Source organism: Cavia porcellus, unplaced genomic scaffold (assembly GCF_034190915.1).
Source record: "Cavia porcellus strain 051 isolate PalLab524CR breed Dunkin Hartley unplaced genomic scaffold, mCavPor4.1 scaffold_11, whole genome shotgun sequence".
Lineage (NCBI taxonomy): Eukaryota > Metazoa > Chordata > Mammalia > Rodentia > Caviidae > Cavia > Cavia porcellus.
The window spans coordinates 57729447-57752027 of record NW_026947494.1 but is presented as its reverse complement, the minus strand read 5'-3'; the positions used below and the strand labels follow the sequence as shown (position 1 = coordinate 57752027).

Here is a 22581-nt window from a genome sequence, read left to right as displayed (position 1 = left end):
CCCGGGTCCAACCTGTCATCACAATGACTGCTTCAATTCCCATCAGGTCACCCCAGTCAGCAGGAAGCAGTTAAAGAGTTGCTGCCTCTAACACCCAAAAGATGGGAATAATGGATTCCGCTCCTGTGGAACACTGCCAGGCTCAGCATGGTGCCTGACCAACATGGCACTGGACCGTACCTCACTTGAAAACTGACTTCCACGTTCTTCTTGCAAACCCAAAAGTGAACTTCCCACTTGTGCACACATCAACAATCCCTCAAACAACTGTCAAAATGTCACTCTGCCCACCCCATCGAACTCCACCCCTCTCAAACTGAATAAAAGCTCCAGGTTTCTTTGTCTGCCCTGAAGGGATCTTGCACCCCACTGCAGCCCTCCCATGCCAGCAATAAAGGCCTATTTGTTCTTCACTTTCTTTACTCTTGGTTTTCTACCACAACGAAGAAAAGTCTATCATGCATATCCACCAACTACCTCTGATGAATATAATCTTATGTACTGTGATCACATACCAATAAAAATAAAAACTGAGCAAAACGCAGTCACACAGGAGGCATAAGAAAGTGTTCATTGCAAAACAAATTCCCGATCACATCCGAATGGACCGTTTCAGGGATCCTGCCAGGAGAGCGCTGGCACTGACTCTGCTTCATGGAATTCCCAATGCAGGCTCCTTGCAGATCACTTTTCCACAGCATGAGGATGGTAAATGCTTCTGAAGCAAAAGCAGAAATTCTATCTTCACTTCCCACAGGTAGAGTCTGCCCAGAGACTGCTATCAGGTCACTCAATGATTCACCATCAGTGCTCAGTCTGTCCGTCCTCATCTTCACTGTGTCTGCTTACAAGGCATGGGATGCGCCATCCGTACCCACTGCTCCCTGGGTGGCAGAGCACACACCAGGACCGACTAGAGCCTAGTGCACGCACCCGCCTGTTCCATTCCGAAACCCACACTCGGCCTGTGTGCCCGGTGTGCCACGACCTTCCTTGGCCTCGCCCTTCCTCTGCTTGGCCAGTGACCCCATCCCCAGTGCTGGCTGGCAGCCAGGCCAGAGCACAGTGGGTGATGGAACAGGAGGTATCTGGTCCAGGCTGAGGTTTCTTGATAAAAAATATTTTAATAAAATACTTGGATCTAACATGTAGGGTGCAGTAACTCCGTAGTAAAATGAATCGCATAAACAATTAAGAAGAATTTGGGTAATTCAGAATAAACATTCTACAGCACAACTAGATTTTTCAATTCATTGTGAGGGAAAACCTGAGGATTACTAGGGCCAGCCCCAGGATGCCTGGGCCCTTGTCAAGGCAAAAATGAGGGAGGCAGAACTGCCACCCCATGGTACCACCAAGGTCCACGGGTCCTTATGACAGTAAGAGGAGCAGATAAACACACGTGGGCCCAACAGCATGACAGTCACAGTTCACAAAGCCACCCTGACTCAAGGTAGTGACAATCCCCTCTTCAAATCCCATGCAAAGCCCCTGAGCCCTTGAGAGAGGGCCATGCTGGTATTTCTTTGCCATCCCTCAAACAGAAGCCAGCTCCCACGGGGCTCGGTAACCTGTCTTTCACAACACCTCATCCTATGGAAAAGCGCAGTGCAGCCGCCTCAGGGTCACTATTAAGCTACTTCATTCGATTACACTATTTTATCATAGCACGAAAGCAAGCACAGTTAACATGTGAACATAGTGGCACGGCCTTGTGGTGGTAAAACTTCATATACTAAAACAGCCTCTGAGCCAGGTTGTCAGTCCCTGATACTGATGAGAAGAACAACTGAAGAACAAGACGATCTGAGTGTGGTGAAGCACACCTATAACTCCAGCACTTGAGAGGCGGAGGCATGAGGATCCCGGTGAGTTCTAGGCCAGTTACATGAGGAGACCCCCTGCAACAGGATTAGGGAGGGGGAGAGAGAGAGACCGAGAGGCAGAGCTAGAGACAGAGAGAGAGAGAGCGGGAGAGAGAGAGAGAGAGAGAGCTCTTAAAGCTTGAAATAACACCAGGAGAGGCTGCGCTGTTGGCTTACTTCCTGGAGAGGAGTGTCTTTGTGGATGTGGTTATAAGCCAGACATTAGGTCTCAAGTATATCCCAGGCTGGATTTGATCTTGATAGCTGAAGCACTTTTGCCCCAGCCTCCCAAGTCACTAGGACTGCCGGCACCTCCCTATTCTTGGGTGTCTATTTCATGGAGCAAAGCTGACTAAGGTAGATCATGTCCTTTGTAGTAAATTCCCATTTCCTTTTCCTGACTCTGAAATGCAGCATTCGTTAGCTGGGACAAAACCCAAGGCCTCTGTGATGTGGGGTTGGTGCCATGGCTGCCTTTCCCAAGCAGACGATTACATTCTGCTTGTGGAATGCATTTGACTTGATCTATGGAGCCCCTGCCTTCTGCTGAGTGGCTGCTCCCTCAAATGGAGTCCTAGAGTGGGCGGCTGAACCCCAAACCCACACAGAAGTAAATGTCCTAAAACAGTGAGCTGTGAGGTCCGTATTCAGCAACAGTTCAGGCAAAGCCTACACACTTCCTCTCTCAGAGCTGGGTAACAGGTAAGTCAAAGACCAGGAAGGTCCCAGATAAACATATACCTGTTTTAGTATATGAAGATACACTTTTTCAGGTGGTCCACAGGTTGAAATTTACTAATACAGTGTCAAGTGTCTGTGGTAGTGCACTGCTAGAATGCCAGTTTTCTAGGGGCTGAGGCAGGAGGATCAAGTTTCAGCCCAGCCTGGGCAACTCAGCAACTTGATGAGATCCTATCTCAAAATAACAAATTAAAAAAACAAATATAGGGCTCAAGAGAGCTTAGCACAATAGCCCAGGGTTCAATGCCCAGTACTACAACAAACAAACAGTTCCTGTGTGGATTACTGGAATGGAAAAGCATTTTCCAAAATAATAATTTGCACACCAAAAGGAAATTACTTTATAACAATTGATATAGATAACAACAGATCAGGTGTGGTGGTGCATCCCTGTAACCTACTACTCAGGAGGCTGAGGCAGGAGGACTGCAGGAAGTTCTAGGACAGCCTGGGCTACTAGTGAGTTCAAGAATGCCCTGAAGAACACAGTGAGACTCTACCTCAAAACAATAACTGACAAAAAGAATAAATCTATACATACATTATGACTGATCAAAGAAAACAAGGTATAAATATTTCAAAGAAAAGCCTACTATATGAGCTTAGGGAAATCTCTCTTTGTTATTAATCTAAAGAACAGATTTCATGAGCTATTCTCCAATGAGCGCATCTTTTCAAGTTTCACTTTATTCCAATAAGAATACTGAAAACCTCACACTGTCCATTAATATGATCAATAGCTTCTAATTAATAAAGAGCTGTACTGGACATGGCAGTACATGCTTGTAATCTCAGTTGTTCAGGAGGGTTCCAAGTCTGAAGCCAGCCTTGGTAAGTTGGCAAGAGTTTGTGTCCAAACAGAACTGAAAATGGGCATGGATGTCACTGTACATCAGCATTGCCAGGGTGTAGCCAGCATTTTTGTATGTGTGTGAGCAGAGGTATTTGTGAGGGGAGAAACAGACACAGAGAGAACAGAAGACAGTTACTCAGAACCCCACTACGAATTATACCAGCTGCTGACACTCTGGAGACTTCTCTGCATCCTGACTGACAAATGCAGAAATGCACACAAGTATTACAATCAAATGCTGGGACCTTGTGAATGTCCAAAACTGCGCCTGCTCCTCAGATATCAGACCAGGTGTCTTTTCCATGACTAAGACATTCCCCTTTTAAGAGTACACAGTCACTTTAGTGTTATTTAAAATGACCGATTCTAGGTTAGAGTGTTAACTGAAGCTAAAAAGCAATTACAGATTAGGAGAGTTCCCCAAAGATGGTAAATTCCTTTCACTTGAAACTTGCTATTTAAATGACATATCAGAGACAAAAATCCAAAAACTGCAAGGTGCAAATCTTTGCTGGTCTTCAGCATGTGGCAATCCTCTTGTTTCAGCCTCCTGAGTGCTGAGATCAAAGGCACACATGGCAACACCTGGCCCAGTGGAATTCTTGTTAGATTGTGGTGAGAGCCTTTTCACCTGCAGAACAGTTTCCCTGAGTGCTGGATCTGCTGCCCAGTTGACTTTACACCCCAAAATGATGTTCTGTAGTTTAAAGTAAAAACAAAAAACAACTCAAAATATAACAACTTTAAAATTTTAACAAGATTTTTGTTAAATAATCCCTTCACTAACCTTATCTAATGTTTTAAACATTTACTAGAAAAGTACAGTAGCTCTGTATTCACAGAAAAGAGTGATACACAATTATTTTTTCTGTCCCAAGCATTCAACTCAGGACCTCATGCTAGCCAGGCAGGTGCTGTGACACTTGCCTGTATTCCCAGTGTGTGATACACTTTTGTCTTCATTTCTACTTACAAGAGGCTTCAGCAGGGTAAAGGTATGTTTATGATGTTTGCAAATATCTCATCAATTTCCACAGACAGTTTTTGCTTCTTTCATCCCTAGGCCCAGGGGTGGAACCCATGGCCATCACACTGAGCTGCATCCCCAGCCCTTTGTGTGGACAAACATGGGCCTCCATAGTCAGCTCAGTCAGCCTTCTCTCTCTTTCTTTCTTTCTTTTCTTTCTTTCTTTCTTTCTTTCTTTCTTTCTTTCTTTCTTTCTTTCTTTCTTTCTTTCTTTCTTTCTTTCTTCTTTCTTTCTTTCCATTAATGTCTCAGGGGAAAAATCTTATGGCAACATTTACTAGAGTTTACTTGGACCAGTCATCATGCTGATATTTCTCTCTTTGTGATGGGGTTGGGGTCAACCCCATGTCCTTGAGCACCCACTTGAGCTAAATTCCCAATGGTAGCAGTCACCTTCTTAGCTGCCACTGTCACCCAGGTCCACTCTGCCCTCAAACTTGGAGGCTAAAGCTGTACTCCAACCTGCCTCTAGAGCTGTAGAAAACATGCCAGTTCTAAATCCTAATGATTAACCACGATGAAAAATGTGCTGACTGTACATGAATATTATATATGTGAGTACAGCAAATATCAGTAGACAATTATGATTTTTGCAATGCTGGGACTGAATTCGGGGCTTCACCAGTGCTAGGCAAGTGCTCTCCAGTTCAGCTACGGACTCAGACCTTGTACTGAATTAGCTTATGACCACAGCCTAACATAAACCGTGGTAAGTATTCATATCAGTGGTGTTTTAAAAAGGTCTTTATCCCTCCTTTCCTGATTTATACAAATGTTACCTGGAACACATGTTGAGTAACTGTAGCAAGCTCCATCTCTGTCTGTAGGCTTTGTTGCATGGTGTTTATCTTGTCTGAATTTTCCATACTGTCCAGGTCTTTTCTCAGGTTTTTTATTCTCGGTTTATGGTTTTAGAAGCTGACTTTCGGAAACATCTTTTAATTCTGTTAGGTTAAAATAAAACAATATATTATACATGAGAATTCTATAAACAAAGATCTTGAAAAAGCAAGCAGCAGAATATTTCCTAATTATTTCAGACAGCAGAAAAATGTGAGTTAATAGCAGCTAGGTTGTACATTCTATTTTGACCTGAAAATGACTCCCCAGCCTTTTTGGCAGTGCAGATCAAATCCAGGAGTGCCTTTGCACTTCCCTTTTTCATGCCTACACCATCATTCTGTTTCATTTTTCTGCAGTGCTGGGGACTTCACCTTGGGCCTTCAAAGGGGGCTACACTCTTAGCACTGTTGTATTTGGAGACAGGGTCTTCCCAAATTGCCTAGGGTGGGTTTGAAGTAGGGATCCTTCTGCCTCAGCTTTCCCGAGGGCTGGGATTACAGGTGTGTGTCACCTCAGCTGGCTCCAGCTTAATTTGTTCATTTTGAGACAGACTCTCACTACATTGCTGAGACTGGCCTCAAACTGTTTGATTTTCACCTCTAACTCCTAAACAGCTTGGATTAAAGGCATATGCCTCTAATCCCACTTACAATATTTTAATTCCCTCAGTGAAATGATCAGGACATTTATGTGTGATCATGACAGCTGTCTACAAGTGCTGCAAGTGGCATCATGTAAAACAGAACTTGCTCTAAGTTACCAGAAGAACCTGTAGGAGATATACATAAAAACAAGCTCCTGCCTGCTTTATTATAAATGGGACAGGTAACCTGAATTTTAGTGAAAATACTGACAAACACTTTCAACCATTTTCAATTTTAAAGAGAATTTAAAAACCCACAAAAAATACAGAACTTCAAAACAAGATAGGAAATTAACAATGCTTATTATATTGCATATTGTGGTCTTTAAAACAGTTGCTGTGATTACCAGATGCAGAACTACTCAAATAGAAGCAGTTAATGTTCCTTTCGATGACCTATGAGCATTAGTAGTAGAACTGTCTTAGGTATCTGTGTGTGTATACACATATGTATATATGTAACTTTCCTTGCTTCTTTTCTCCTTTTCCCTGTCCCATTTCTTTCCTCTTCAGCAGTTTCATTCTCTTGCAGAATATGCGTTATACCTTTTAGATCTTATTTACTCTTTCAGTTTCTTACACTAGGGAGACAACATGCTGTTTACCCATATTGGTCTGTTTTACTTCACTTGTAAGTATAACATCTAGTTGCATCATTTACCTATAAAAGCCTTGAATTTATCCAACTTTATAGCTGAGGAATACTATCTTGTATTAAAATACCGTATCCTAGGGCCAGGTACTTAGCTCAGCAGCCCAACTGCCTGCTTGGCAGATGTGAGGTCGTGAGCTCGATCCTCACTATGAAAAAGAAACAGAAAATACATCATTTTTATGCTTTTTGCAGTTGATGGGCATTTGAGTAGTTTCAAAGATCTGTTACAAATTGTGCTGCTATAAACATGGATGAACATATATCATTGTGGTATGATGTTTTTAATTCTTCTGGGAAAACACCCCGAAGGGCAATAACTTGGTTGAATGGGGCCTCTAGTCCTAGTTTTTGGAGGAGCCTCCACACTGATTTCCACAGTGCTTGTACCTGTCTATATGCCTATGAAGGTTGGCAAAGGATGTTCTGCCCCACAACCCTGCCAGTATTGATTATTCAGTGATTTTTGATGATAGCCATTGTTTGTGGGGAAAGGCAGAATCCCAGGACCTGATGTTTTTCAGTTCTTTATATGTTCCAGATACAAGTCCTTTGTCTGAGGAACAGTTGGCTGGTTTTTCCCAATATGTGAGTTTTCTTTTCACTCTGTTGGTGACTCGTTTTGCTGTGAATAAAAAAACTTTGTAATAAGATGAAATCCTGTTTGTTGATCCTTGAAGTACTTCCTATGTAGTTTGTTCTTGTTCATGAAATCTTTGTCTACTGCCATGTCTTCAAGATTTCCACCTAATTTCTCTTCTAGTAGATTTCATATTTCTCTTTTAATATTTAGGTCTTTGATCCATTTGTGCCAGGGATTTGGCTCAGAGGCACAAGCACCTGCCTGCGAAGTGCAAGGCCATGAGTTGGATCCCTGGCACCAAAAAAAAAAAAAAAAAAAAAATCTTATTTGTACTTTAGTGCATGGTGATAGCCAGGGGTTTGATTTTAGTTTTAGTATTCAGCATATGGAAAAAAGTTTTTCAGCACCATTTATTAAAGAGGATTTCTTTCACTGAACATCTTTGGCACCTTTCTCAGTGAGAGTGTGGCTGAGTGTAGGTTGTGTCTGCGTCTTTTCTGTTCCAATGATTCTCAAGTCTGTTTGCCAATACCATGCTAATTTCATCACTGTAGCTTTGTAGTATAATTTCAAGTCAGGGATTGTAAGGTCTCTTGCTTTGCCTTTGTTGCCCAGGATTCTGGTCTCTTCTGGTTCCAGATGAATTTTAAGAATGTTTTCTCTAGACCTCTGAGGTACACTAATGGAATTTTGATCGGGATTATATTAAACCTATACAACAGTTTTGGGAATATGGACACTTACACAGTGTTGGTCCTCCCTATGCATAAGCAAGGGTATCATTCCATTTTCCAGTATCATCTTTGAACTCCTTTTTCAAAATCCTGTAACTTGTAATGTATAGATCTTTCACTACCTTTGTTAGAAGGATTCCTAAAAATATCAGGTTTTGGATACTATTGTGAAAAGTGTTGTTTCCCTGGTTTCTCTCTCACTGAGTTTGTTATTCGTGTGCAAGAAGTCTACTGATTTTTGATCGTTGACTTTGTATCCAGCTACACCTCAGAATTTGTTTGCTAAATCTGGAAGTGTTTTGTGTAATTTTGGGGGTCTTCTGAGTAGAATATCTTGTGGTCTCCAAATAATAATTTCACTTCTTCCTTCCTTAGTCTTCTTCCTTTTATTTCTTTCTCTTGTATAATTGCTCTGGCTGTTTCCAGAACTATATGGAACAGGAGTAGTGATAGTGAATATCTTCACCTCCTCCCTAATTTAAGGTTGAAAGCTTTTAGTTTTTTTCCAATTAGTATGATGTGGGCTGTTGGTGTGTCACAGAAGACTATTTATCTGATTGAGGTAAAGGCTATCAGGGAGACTATCAGGTCAGCAGGGAGGTAGCAATAAGCACAGTAGCTGCAGAGTGTCTGAGAACTTACTAATCATTGACTCGTGGAGAAAGACACATTTTCCCACTATTAGAAATAACATCAAGCTGAATGTGGTGGCACATACCTGTAATCCCAGTACTATGGAGGCTGGGGCCAGGAGGATTCTTGCAAGTTCGAGACCAGCCTGGGCTACAATGAGCTCAGTAACAATTTTTAGAAAGCTTACTAAATTCTTTAATCCTTACACTATAAATTTTTTAGTTAGATTTTTAGGGTTTTATTTTTTAAACTTTTATCTTGAAAGGATAATTGATACATGGTAGTATAGAATTAATATTTAAAAGCCCTTATCGCTTGGTCACATGAGCTGCATCCTCTCCCCAAACTGGCGACCTGGCGTTCTACTGCAGAACTGGCAGAACCTGTTGAAAAGAATCATGGTCTTTATTTTCCTGACAGCCTGGTGCAGAGTAAGTCATTAGCACAGTGCCAGTAAACTGCACTGATGGAGCTGCCTGAACTTCCTAAAATGAAATCTGAGATCCTTTGGCTTTGAAGTTCAAAAATGTTCCTCCCCTGGAGTGCTGGGGGTGTAGTTCTGGGAATACAAAGTCCATGTTCTCTTGGAAGCTGCAAAACAAAAGAGCAGTGGAACGGGGTGTGGCGCCGAGGCGCTGCACGGTACGCCCAAAGCCGCGGTGCTGTCGCTGCCACTGCATAGAAAAAAATAAGGCCTCCTGTCAGAATTTGAAAGCCGCGTGTGTGCGTTGTAGTTCTGAGCTGGTGCCAAAAGGAATTGCAGCTTTTAAACTAGACCTCTGCTCAGTGCTAGCTGCGAACTCCTCGGGTAACTCCACCTAGAGGGTGATGTCTGCCCGTGCTCTTGTTGCTGCCTCTCATTGGCACGTGTGCTGGCGGGGTTGCACCTACTCTTGGTCACTGAGCCCTGCCTCTTCTTTTTATTAGAGTGCCGGAAGTGGTGCGGGAGCTGCCTCTGACCTCCTCTGTGGACGACTTCCGGCAGCCTCGGGCCAGTAGCACCAGTAACTTAGAGACACCTTCACAGAGGGCCCCCAGGAAGGGAAAAGCCGGCAAGCCCAAGAGAGCAGAGCAAGACCACTATGAAACAGACTACACGACAGGTGGCGAGTCCTGCGACGAGCTGGAGGAGGACTGGATCAGGTAGTGTCCCCTCCCCTCCTGCCAGCCCCTCACTTTCTGTCCAGTTCTGACCAGCCAGCTTTGTGGTTGTTGCCTAGGAACCGGGGCTCATGATGAAATTTCATTCTGCACCACCTAGGACGGGAGGCAGCACCTCCTGGTGCCCTTTTCCTGTGGTGTGCTGTTGTCATAAAGGTGGATGTGGAGGGAGTGACCTGTCTTAGGTGCACTTTGAGCTTCCCAGTGAAGTGGCTGATGATCGTCACCTGTGCTCTCCTACCAAGGTCCCCAAGAGGAGTTATTCAAATTAATAAAATACAGATACAGAGGAATTGTGTTCTGTGAGATCCATGTACTGAGGCTTAGCTTTGGCCGTTAAAACCACGATAAAACCAGAATTTCTCCTAAAGTTTGGTACAAAGAACTTGAGTAAACAGTTCTGTAAACAATTTAGTGTTTTGGCCAAGGTTGTGGTTTAAGTTCGTGTTGCTGGTTGGTTCTAACCCACTGTCACCAAATGCATGCAAGTGTGCTGTGTGGCCTTTTCTCATGCCTAAGTGTCCCGAGCTCCAGGACATAGATCAGAAATCTTCCTGGTTATGAATGCTGGTTAATCAAAAACTCTTTGCGGGGAGGGAAAAAAAAAACAAAACAACTCTTTGATGGGGCTTGAGATCCCCTATTCAGTGACAATCCTGGTGCCTCATCTGCCCTCCCCCAAAGAATTTTTGGCCTCCTTCAGCCATCTGTGTATAAACCTATTTGCCTAATTTGTATTGTTAAGATTTTAACTGAAAACTTTGAGAAACCCTAAAGTTTTGTTTTACTTTTGATACAAATCATGTACTGTCTTCTCTCATTAAAATGAAGATAGTAGGCTGACTCTTTCATCTAAATTTTGAGATTTCACATTGCTTTGAAGTGTCTTAGTCCTGTCAAACTATTCAGAGTATTTTCTCAGTAGGTTGTGAGTCAATAACGTCATCGTCTATGCAAAGAGATGCTCTTGTATTCAGGGAGACAAGTGGTGCAGAATTCTAATTTTTCTTCATACTTGAGTAAGTTTTTAGATTGTTTCTATATGAGCATGTGTGCCAGGTGTGGTGGTGCAGGCTTGTAAGTCCAGCATTCTTGGAGGTTATAGCAGGGGGATAAAAGTTCTAACCCAGTGTAGGCAATTTAATAAGACCCTGTGTAAGATGTTTTTTAAAGACTAGAGATGTAGCTCAGGGAAAAGGCCTTAAGTTCAACCCACAGAACCACATAAAGGAAGGAAGGAAGGGAGAAGTGAATGCATTGGTTTTTGGTTTATTTTTGGTTTTCTTTTGTTTTTGAGACAAGATCTCCCTGCATAGTTCCTTTTAGGATGGCCTTGAACTTACTGAATAGCCCCAGTTGGCCTTAAACTTGGGATGGGCCTCCTGCTTCATCCTCTTGAGTGCTGGGATTACAGACATGTGCTACCATGCCCAGCAAAAGCACAGGTCTCATGTGTACTTTTTTTGTGTGTGAGAGAGGTTGAACCAAGGCTTTGCCTATGCCAAGCACGTGCTCTACTACTGAGCTGCATCCCCAGCTCCTGTGTATACATTTTTAATGTCTGCTATTGTAATGAAAGGGCAAAATAAGCTATTTTCACTTAGGAAATACAAGCCAGTGTGAAAAATGTAGATGGGGTAGGAAACAGCTGCACCCAACCACTGCTCTGCCTTGCAAGATCAAAATAGGTTCAACTAAGAACTTCGAATACAAGTACTACGTTACCACATGGTGGTGTGCTAGGATATAAATGAATCCTGTAACTCTGACCCTAAATTTCATAAGTGATTTTTAACTTGATTTCTGAACATTAAAAGAAATAGTTTTTAAAAAATGTGAGTAACACAAAAAGTATAATTTTTTCTACATGCTAAGCAGTCACTGTCACTGAGTACCAGCGCAAAGGTACACTCTTTTTTTTTTTTTCCATTTTCTTTTGTGGCAGAGTTTCTCTATATAGTTTAGTTTGGCCTTGAACTCACTGTATAGTATAGACTGGCCTCAAACTCAGAGATCCTCCTGCCTCAGCTTCCCGAGTGCTGGGATTACAGATACTTGCCTCCACCCCCAAGAAACGTATAATCCTTAATAGTTCTTTGTATCCCACTTCTTTTTCTCTATAAAAAACACAACTAGAATGTCATTTTTCACACTCCACCAGCTTTATGATCTTTGAGGAAGAATATTGGATTAAATTTCTGTTAAGGACATATATGTAATTTTTCTCTTAATCCTTAGAGAGTATCCACCCATCACTTCAGATCAACAAAGACAGCTCTACAAGAGAAATTTTGATAGTGGCCTGCAGGAATACAAACGCTTACAAGCAGAACTTGATGACGTCAATAAAGAACTTTCTCGTTTAGATAAAGAACTGGACGACTATAGAGAAGAAAGTGAAGAGTACATGGTAAATTCAAACTTGACATTTGTGTGTTGCATAGAATTTGATTTTTCTTCTATGGTATTCTTTATAATGATGCATAAAAATTTTGGTAATAAACTGAGTGTGGTGGTGCATACCTTAATCCCAGCACTCTGGAAGCTGAGGTAGAAGGATTGCCACAAATTTGAGACCAGCCTGGGCTACATAGTGAGTTTAAGGCCAACCTGAACTACATAGCAAGACCATGTCTCAAAAAAACAAAACAAATTTTCTTCTTTTGCTAGTTATCATAAAACTGTAACTTCGAAGTTGAAAGCCTTTCCAAATTGCAATGTACTAATTTAGTTGAGAATTACAAAGTAATTGTCTCTCGATGTTTATCACTTAAAGTGGTCACCCTGCTTTTCTATTGACAATAAGCACATCATTCTGTATGTAAACAACTCAATAGGGAAGCTGTGAAGGTGTGCTGGAAAGCATACTGCCCTGAGTCCTATTGGTGGAACACTTCAAAGCACATTATGAAAGCCTTTGTGCAGCAGTGCATGCAGCACACACAGCCTGCATTTCAGAGCTTTTAAGTGTGAAAAATAGCTGCAGTTTTCCATTTTATTATTGTGCTATATTTTACTCACTAGAATCCTTTGCAGATAGACACTGAAGAATTTCTCCAGTACCCAGTAGTAGCGGTGAGACAGTGATGTTTGTACAGTTTTGTACTTCTGTCTGCTCCTCTGCCAGAGTGTGGCATTGCCTGCCTGGTGGTGGGTGTATCTCATCTTTGTTGTAAACCAACCCTGCAGGGCATGGACTGCATTCCCCCAGGAGCACCCTAGAGGGCGCATTGGCCCTGCAGTCCACTAGTGCCTAAACAATGAATTGTCTTTGATATCTCTTCCTCTCGCTCCCTGTTTAGTGGCATGTCATATTCGTTTTAGTAGATACTCTTTGCAGTTTCAGATAAGGTGATCTGCTTTTAGTTTTGAAGTATTTTTTCTTTGATAAAACTATTGATATTATGTGGTTTCTGTGTGGTATATGGTACTGTTAAATAAGCCTTTTAAAAAAGTATGTGCTTTTTTTTTTCAGGCAGTCTTACTTTGTAATCTAGGATTGCCCTGAACTCATTTACATAACCCAGGCTGGCCTGAAATTCACAGTGATGCTCCTGTCTTAGCCTCCCAAGTACTGGAATCTCAGGCATGCACCACCTCATCCGGCACCTTTAGTTCAGTTAACTATTTTCTGGGGTGGGAGTGGGCTACGGGTTGAACCAAGAGCCTTTACACTAAACTACATCCCCAGCCTTTGTAAAATCTTTTTAGTCTTTTTGAGGCAGGGTCTCATTATGCAGTTCAGGCTGGCCTTGAGCTCACTTTTTAGTCCACATTGGTCCCAGACTCAAGGATGTTTCTGTCCCAGCCACCAGAGTGCTGGGATTACAGTTGTGAGCCACCATACCTGGTTTTAAAATCTTTTATTTCAAAATAAAGACTTGAGGGGACTGGGGATTTAGCTCAGCAGGCATAAGTGCCTGCCTGGCAAGTGCAAGATCACAAGTTCGATTCCTAGCACCAAAAAAAAAGACTTGATAAATTTTCTAGGTTTGGCTTGAGTTTGTGGTCCTTCTGCCTCAGCCTCCCATAGTGCTAACAGACATGAATCGCTATGCTGGCTGTAGTTAACATTTATTGATCACTTATTGTATCTTTGATGTTAGAAAAACAGATAAAATCTTGTGTCTCCTAACAAAGGGCTTATATATATATATATATATATTTTTTTTTTTTTTTTGGTCTTTTTTGTTTTTATCAGTACCAGGGATTGAACTCACGACCGCTGAGCTGCTTATGCCGCTGAGCTAAATCCCCAGCCCCTCTATTTTTTTTTTTTTTTTTTTTTTTTTGAAGGCAGGATCTCACTATGTAGTGTAGGCTGGCCTTAAATTTACAGTGATGCTCCTGCCTCAGCCTCCTAAGTACTGGGTTTACATGTGTACACCTCCACATGTGGTTTAAAAAACTTGTATTCTAAGAGAGAAACTGATGTGTGAACAATTTGAACAAAACAATTTGAACAATGTGGCTGTACTATGTTCACATATCATAAGAAGCGTTATCTAGTGCAGTGTATACAGAAGGGGTAAAGTTGGCTGAACATGTGGAGATTATAGGAGAAGCTTCCCAGAGCAATGACAGTCAAGAATTCTCCAGAGAGGCTATGTGAATGCCTTAATCCAAAATACTGGGGAGGCTGAGGCAGGAAGATCATAAATTGTGGCCATCCTGGGCAGTTTAATGAGGCTGTCTTAACGTACAGTTCAGTGGGAGTACACTCACCTAACCTGGCCTTGGGGATCAGTCCCTAGCGACCCCTGCCATTACCAGATGGAAGGGGCATAGAGTGCAGGATTACAGCAAAAGGAAAACATGGTAAGAATCTTGAATCATTCACATGCCTAATTTTTTTTTTCAAGAATGATACATAGCAGGCACAGAGCTAGAAAGGTGGAAAGTAAATGGAGCGCTTAGCCCACTGCTACGCAGGGACGTAGCCATTTCTGTGCCTTAGTAAAGACTTATGATGTCAGTGTTCATCAGGCCTGGCATGAGGGTGAGATAAGAAGCAGCAGAATAGTCACCTGACGAAGTGGCTCTGTGTTGGACTTCTTCAGGCCACTCAGGTGGACATAAGAGTTTTAAGAGCTTTATGACTTTGTTTTAGGTTTTTTCTTTTTGGTGCTGGGGATTGAACTCACGACCTTGCTTTTAACCAGGCAAGCGCTTGAGCCACTGAGCTAAATCCCCGACCCTTGTTTTAGTTTCTTGTGTTTATACCAGAAGCTGTCATTTTTGCCTCCAAAATATAACATCAAGAATGTTAGCATTAAAAAAAAATGAAACCAGGGATTTAGCTCAGTTGTGTAAGTGCTTGCCTTGCAAAGTTAAGGTCATGAGTTCAATCCCTGGTACCACCAAAAAGAAAAAAAAATGTTAGCATGGTGACGCCTGCTATATTTCTAGCACTTCAGAGACTGAGGCAGAAGGGTCTGTGAGCTTCAGACTAGTTTGGGCTACCTAGTGAGGTCAAGGCCACCATGAATTACATACCAAGATCTTGTCTCAAAAACCAAACTAAACCAAACCAAACCAAACCAATGTTATTCTCAGTGCTCCACTAATATGTTCCCTTGTGTTTCTCATTGATAGGCCGCTGCAGATGAATACAACAGACTGAAACAAGTTAAGAGAGTGAGTATGGTGAACTGTAAGATTCTCTCAGGAAGAACTTTTCTGTGTTTTTTAATTTAACCTTTAGGATGACTATGAATACTTTATCACACATACACTGATTATAGATAAAAGGTCCTATAATTTGAGTATAAACACTATGACTGATTGAAACTTTAATTTCACATTTTCATAGCTACAACCTATGCTAATTTTCCAAAAGATAATTTTTATTATAGTAGTTTTGTTTGTTTGTTTGGTTTTTATTTTGTTTTGTTTTGGAGGCAGGGTCTCACTGTACGGTTCAGGCAGGTTTTGAATTTATCATGTAGCCCAGGCTGGCCTTGAACTCATGGTGGTCCTTCTGCCCCTGGCTGCCAAGTGTTGGGATTACAGGCCTGTACCACCATACCTGGCTAAAAAGTATTTTCTTATTTTCTTCTTCTTCTTTTTCTGCTTGAAATAAAGTAGATTTAGAAAAAAGAAAAAAATGGTGGCTGGGGATTTAGCTCAGTGGCATAAGTGCCTGCCTGGCAAGTGTTAGGTCAGGAGTTCAATCCCAGGTACCGGAAAAAGAATGAAAACAGGGAAAAATGTATTTTCTTTTTTAAATTAAACATTCAGTAAAGTGCACAAATGAAATAGTACACTTGGTACATTTTCTTTTTATCTTTTTTTTTTTTATCTTTTTATTGGTACTGGGGATCGAACTCATGACCACCTGCTTGCAAGGCAGGTGCTTATGCCACTGAGCTAAATCCCCAGCCCCTCACTTGGTACATTTTCACAACAGGACCACACACCTGCATCCTGGTACCCATACCAATAAGTCAGTTTCCTTGTGTCCTGGCAACCCCCATTCTTTTACTCCCTTCAGTTCTTAGCGTTTTCTCTTCACATCAGATTGCTTTTGCTCATCTTGAACTTCATTTCTGTGGAATCACATAGCATGTATTTCGTGTGTGGCTGTTTTTGCTCAGCGTTGTTTGTAAGATCCAGTTATGGTGTTAGTTGTGGCTCATTTATTTTTATTGGTGTCAAGTGCTGTGTTTTATGACTTAACTTACTCAACTGTTCTATTGCCAGTGGATGTTTGAGCCCTCAATTTTTGACCTTTGCACATAATCCAGCATCACATATTTTTGTAAACATGCACACACTTGATAGGTATATCCTTCCTAGTAGGGTAGTAGGTTCATCGGTTGTATGTGTGCCTGGCTCATGACATTCTGCCAGGCAGCATCCCCAGGCTGGGCCAGTTCACATGCCCTCAGTGTAGGTAGCGCCTGTTCCTCTGTGTTTTTGTAATACTTATGTTAATGGGTCATCATTGACCTAAAATATTTTTAAAAGATTTTTATATTAAAGTTTTTATGAATTAAGAACCATAATTTTGTTTGTTCGATTTGTCTTTTTGAGACAGGGTTTCGCTATGTAGTTTAGGCTGGCCTTCAACTTATTATATAGCCTACATTGACCTTGAACTTGCAGTGATTCTCCCACCTCAGCCTCCTGAATGATGGGATTATAGGCATGAGGCACCACACCTGGCTAAAAACCATCGTGATTTTAAATAAAAGTTTTAAAGAGGCATATGTAAAATTTTCAGTTTCCCTTATCCCCTACTCACTTCCTTCCCCCATTGACGTCTTTATCTTTTTGAAATAGGGTCTCACTATGTAGAACATCTGCTCTTGAGCTCCCTTTTTACCCCAGGCTGGTCTCAAACTCATGGCAATCCTCCTGCCTCAGCCTCCAGAGTTCTGGGATTACAGGAGTGCACCAACACATCCAGCTTCCCCCATTGACTCGTACCATGGTTTCTATTTTATTGATATTTTAAAGATGATTTGTTACCAAAAGGCCAGTAAGTTGTCTTGGTAATGTAGCGAAGTTTTAGAAATGAATGCATCCTTTTTAGAAGATAAGATTGAGCAGAGTTAGCTGTCTGTGTGGTTGGTGGTACAGCCAGATGTCTTAGTGTTTGTTCATTTATGCTAAGCAATTCTGTATGACTAATCTTCCCTTTTTAAATTCGCCTTTGCAAGCTGGGCATGGTGGCACACGCCTGTAATCCAGCACTCAGGAGGCTGAGGCAGGAGGATCATTGCAAGTTTGAGACCAGTCTGGGCTACAAAATGAGTTCAAGGCCAGCCTGAACTGCCTAGTGAGACCTTGTGTCAAATAAATAAATTAAATAAAATAAATTCACCCTTGCCTTCTTAGCAGAACTATTTTAATTTGGTTTTGTTCATGTGATTCATTTTCCCCCCTCTTTAGTCAGCAGATTACAGAAGTAAGAGAAATTACTGCAAGCAGCTGAAGAGCAAACTATCACACATCAAGAAGATGGTTGGGGATTATGACAGACAGAAAACATAGAGGGCAGATGCCACGTTGCTGGAAAAATGAAGGTGTCTCTGTAGTGTTCTCAGAAGACAAACGACTGGACCAGGAAGCCAAAACTTTGTTATCATTACAGAGTTTTGGTAGCATTTGTATCATCAGTTTCGTATCATCAGTATTGAACCATTTTATAAATAACTTTTGATAATCACTTGGGCTGAACACTCCAATTAAAAATTTTACAGTTTAAACATTGGTTTCTGTGTTAACAAATACTGGGCCAGGCTTTATGCTGTACTATTTGTAATCCTTGCACTCTAGGAGGCTGAAGCAAGAGGACTGCAGGTTCAAGCCCAGCCTGGCCAACTCAGCAACTTAGTGAGACCTGTTTCATGTTCGTTTGTTTGTCTGTCCATCTGTCTGAGACAAGGTCTTACTGTGTATTCTGGGTTGGCCTGGAACTCACTACGTAGCTCAGGTTGGCCTTGAAATTACAAAGCTGGGGATGTACCTTAGTGTGAAGGCTCTGAGGTCAGTCCCCCACACTAGGAGAAAAAGAAAGAACAAAATACTGCTCCGGGGTTTAAACCTTCACACCCTAGACAGTGGATACCTAAGTACTTCTTATCACATAAGCAGTCTCACTAACCCTACTAACAACCCTTCAGATGACTTACTTACAATTTCTTTTCAGATAAGGAACCTTGGTCCTTGCTATAAGTCTCTGAAATGAAACTACTTGTTTCAAGCATGCAGTTTTGGTTAAGTCTGTTTTATAACTCTTCTAATAAGGTTTCTGCTTCTCATATTTTAGCTACTGTGTATACTGAGTTCTACCAGCCCCTGTATTTGTTACTATATTTAAATGGTTAAAAAAGGATTTTTGTTTTATGTTACAATGGATAATTAAGATCATGTAAAGTTGAGATCATGTAAAAATTAGATGTGTGAAATTTAAAGACTATAAATATTTAATTTTTGAAAATCTAAGTTTAAATCTAGTGGTTACAGTTTTGTGTATTTTTAAATACTTTTTATCTTTTATGGTTTACATGTGTTTTTTATAATCAACTCAACATTTTCACTATATCAGTATCTGATTAAATTTATCTTTTAATTATGACTTGAATTATATCTTCCAGGAATGTTCAAGTTTTATAAATGTTTTGTAAATATTAAGCCTGGTATTTTTTCTGTATACTATATCTACTTAACATCATTAATATTAAGCTGTGTAATACTATACTCAGGAGTTGTCTCTATTTCAAACTAATTTCCCAATCCTTTCATTTTAAGAAAGTGGATGTATGAATGCTATCTCATAAAACATCAAATTATTTTAAATGGTGCTCCATCTTTGGTTTTTTTTTTTTTTATCTTTTTGAAACAGTCTTGCTATGCTGTTCAGCCTGGCTTTGAGCTCATTTTGTAGCCCAGGCTGGTCTGGAACTTGAAATGATACTCCTGCCTCAGCCTCCTAAGTGCTGAGATTACTAGTGTGTACCACCATGCCTGGCTTTCATTCTTTTTTGAAAAGTGAAAAGTTTTTTTAAAGTCAAAGTTTTATTACTAAAGTAAAATTAGTTGATAATTCTGCAGTAACCACGGTAGTTGTGTCCATCTAATTTCTGATTAAGACTTTAAGAATCTTTTAAAAAATAATCTTTAATCTTTAGTGTGTAATTCAAACATTTGAAAATATAATTATTTTCCAAAGATAAACTTTATTTTTTGATACAAGGTGTCACTGTGTAGTTCAGGTTGGCCTTGAACTCACTATGTAGCCTGTGCTGGCCTCAAACTCTACAGAAGTCCTCCTGCCTCAGCCTCAAAAGTACTGAGATTACTGGCCTACACCACAATGCCTGGCTGTCCAAAGATCAACTTTTAAATAATGTTCCCATGTAACACTGATTCATTTCTTCAAATTGAAGAAATTCTTAGTTTTCTACATGTGATACATAGTGCAAAGTATATTTTCATAGCTTTTAGATTTATATCAAATGGAAAGACTCTTGAAATGTCTTCATTAAGTTAACTTCATTACGTTAAAGTTTTTAACTCCTTGTTCTTGGAAGTTTGTCAGTGTTCTCACAAAACAGATATTCTGCCGAATGCAGAGAAGGAAATAGAGTCATATGACTGTAAACTTGTGATATAAAATTGGATTTTGAAATTTAAAAAGTGAGAAACTACATTTTAGATGTGGTACTTATTACTAAAGATTACTTTAGGAGCCAGGATCAAGGCATTTCTGTTGGTGTTGACATTAACTCACTGGATGTAACTTTGTAAAGCTATGCCTCAAATTAGTTTCCTAGTCTGGAAAATAAGAGAATGAGATTCAGCTTCAGAGATTAGATTCTCTCCCATCTGTCATTTGTGGTTCATGTGTCTCCATTCTATTTTCTACCATGAATTACTGTTCTGAAGAATTTCTTATGAAAACATTTGGTCCATCTTCTAAAAATTTCCCTGAGTAAAGTGATGCCCTAATTCATAATTTTGTATTATAAAACTGGGATCAGGAGCTGGAGATTTAGCTCAGCAGCATAAGCGCCTGCCTTGCAAGCGCGAGGTCATGAGTTTGATCCCCAGTACCGATAAAAAAAAAAAAAGAAAAAGTAGGATCTGTACTATTTTATTTTGAAAAATGTAAAGAAATACAGAAAAGTATAATGCATGGACCTGCCACCCAGAAATAATTTGTTGTATGTACTTTGTATTTTTCAAAATGCATTTTAGTATTTATAATAAATAGTAATATTGTACATATATACTCACACATATACACTTGGAACCTCATTTAATTCTTGGAATACTCTTGACATGTAACCATTTCTTTTTCTCGGTTTTTTTTTTTTTTTTTTTTTTTTGTCTTTTTCCTTTTTATCGGTACCGGGGATTGACCTCACGACTGCCTGCTTGCAAGGCAGGCGCTGATGCCGCTGAGCTAAATCCCCAGCCCCTTCTTATTCTCGTTTTACAGATAGGAAACTAATGATTTGATAGATTAAGTGGTCCATTGTTGTACTAGCAAATGGCAAAACTGCAGATTGGAAACACAGTCTCTTCAACTCTTAGGTCCTATGCTTCCACCCTAGGTAGGCTTTGTTAATTAATGGGCTGTATAATGTAAGATCGCTCTGACATGTAAATAAAGTATTCTGTTTTAATGTTGAATTCATCTGAAATTTAATTAACATGAACTTCTTACTATAAATATGTGAAAGACTATAAGACCTAAATGGCTTTATGGCCCCTGTAAAGAAGGGTCAGGCAGAGGATCACATGTTGGAGCAGTTTGAGCAATTTAGCAATAACCTGTTGCTGAACTGACTTAGCAATGCCCTGTCTCAAAGTAAAAAAGGGGTAGGGCTGTGACTCAGTGCAAAGGCCCTGAGTTTATCTTCTATACCAAAAAGTCTTGGACCCAAGGACTCTGGCTTCCTTTGGGGCAGTGGGAATTGCTTACACACATTCTCCTGCTGGTCCACTCTGGACCTGTATTTTGTTTTTTTTAATCTTTGTACCAGAAGTTGAACTCAGGACCTTGCTCTTGCGTGGCAGGCACTTGTGCTGCTGAGCTATCTCCTGGGTCTACCGCTCTGGACTTTTTCAAAGGCTCAGCTGCAGGTGCCAGGACGCTGTGGGCTCTTAGGTGTCAAACTCCAGTTCCATTTCAGAAGCTCAGCTGGAGAATCAGAATTAAGCCACACTGTTCTGGCTGCCTGAGATTCTGTTACACCACACCACACCATCCTGCCTGAAATAGATGCAGGACTACATCAGCCTGCATATGTTTTACATTGTTAGCAGTTTTCCTAATGGGAAAAAAAGGTATAAAAAGTTAAATAATTTGGGCAAACTTTAAAAACAAATGTATTACTAAATTACAATCATGGCCCTTTGCAGTTTGAAAAATAATATGGATACACATGCGGGTTTTTTTTTTTTTTTTTTTATGCAGGATGTTTTTACCTGACTGAACAGGATGTGAGTGTTCCACGTTGTCATGGGACGGGCTTGCTGTCTCTGTTGTCCTGTTGCTTTTCCCTCTAGCAGTTACTTGACAGGGGTTACTGGGCAGGTTGTTTAGCCTCCATGGACCTCAATTTTGATTCATCATTTGTGGAGGGTGCTGGGGTTGAACTCAGGACCTCGCTCTAGCCAGGTCCTACTTTATTATAAATGGGACAGATAACCTGAATTTTAATGAAAATACTGACAAACACTTTCAACCATCTTCAATTTTAAAGAGAATTTTAAAAATTCATAAAAAATACAGAACTTCAAAACAAGATAGGAAATTAACAATGCTTAATATTATATTGCATATTGTGGTCTTCAAAACAGTTGCTGTGATTACCAGATGCAGGACTACTCCAATAGAAGCAGTTAATGTTCCTTTCGATGACCTATGAGCATTAGTAGTAGAACTGTCTTAGGTATCTGTGTGTGTACACACATATGTATAGATGTAACTTTTTCCTTCCTTCTTTTCTCCTTTTCCCTGTCCCATTTCTTTCCTCTTCAGCAGTTTCATTCTCTTGCAGAATATGCGTTATAACTTTTGGATCTTATTTACTCTTTCAGTTTCTTACACTAGGGAGACAACATGTTGTTTACCCATATTGGTCTGTTTTATTTCACTTGTAAGTATAAACTCTAGTTGCATCATTTACCTGTAAAAGCCTTGAATTGATCCATCTTTATAGCTGAGGAATGCTATCTTGTATTAAAATACCATACCCTAGGGCCAGGTACTTAGCTCAGCAGCACAATTGCCTGCTTGGCAAACATGAGGTTGTGAGCTCGATCCTCACTATGAAAAAGAAACAGAAAATACATTATGTCGTTTTTATGCTTTTTGCAGTTGATGGG

The 22581-nt window shown here is 40.5% G+C and overlaps 2 protein-coding genes across 2 annotated transcripts in view; both read left to right on the top strand.

The window, feature by feature from the left end:
• Window positions 1-22581, top strand: part of LOC134478114 (endogenous retrovirus group K member 5 Gag polyprotein-like) — a 67063-nt gene that overhangs the window by 37341 nt on the left and 7141 nt on the right. The gene's annotated exons all lie outside the window — the stretch shown is intronic.
• On the top strand, window positions 8459-20880 carry LOC134478175 (occludin-like). The gene is made up of 6 exons (XM_063258662.1): window positions 8459-8529; window positions 9362-9382; window positions 9502-9717; window positions 11974-12145; window positions 15331-15372; window positions 17632-20880. Exons 1-6 carry the CDS (start codon window positions 8459-8461, stop codon window positions 17731-17733), a joined length of 624 nt encoding a protein of 207 aa, XP_063114732.1. The 3' UTR covers window positions 17734-20880.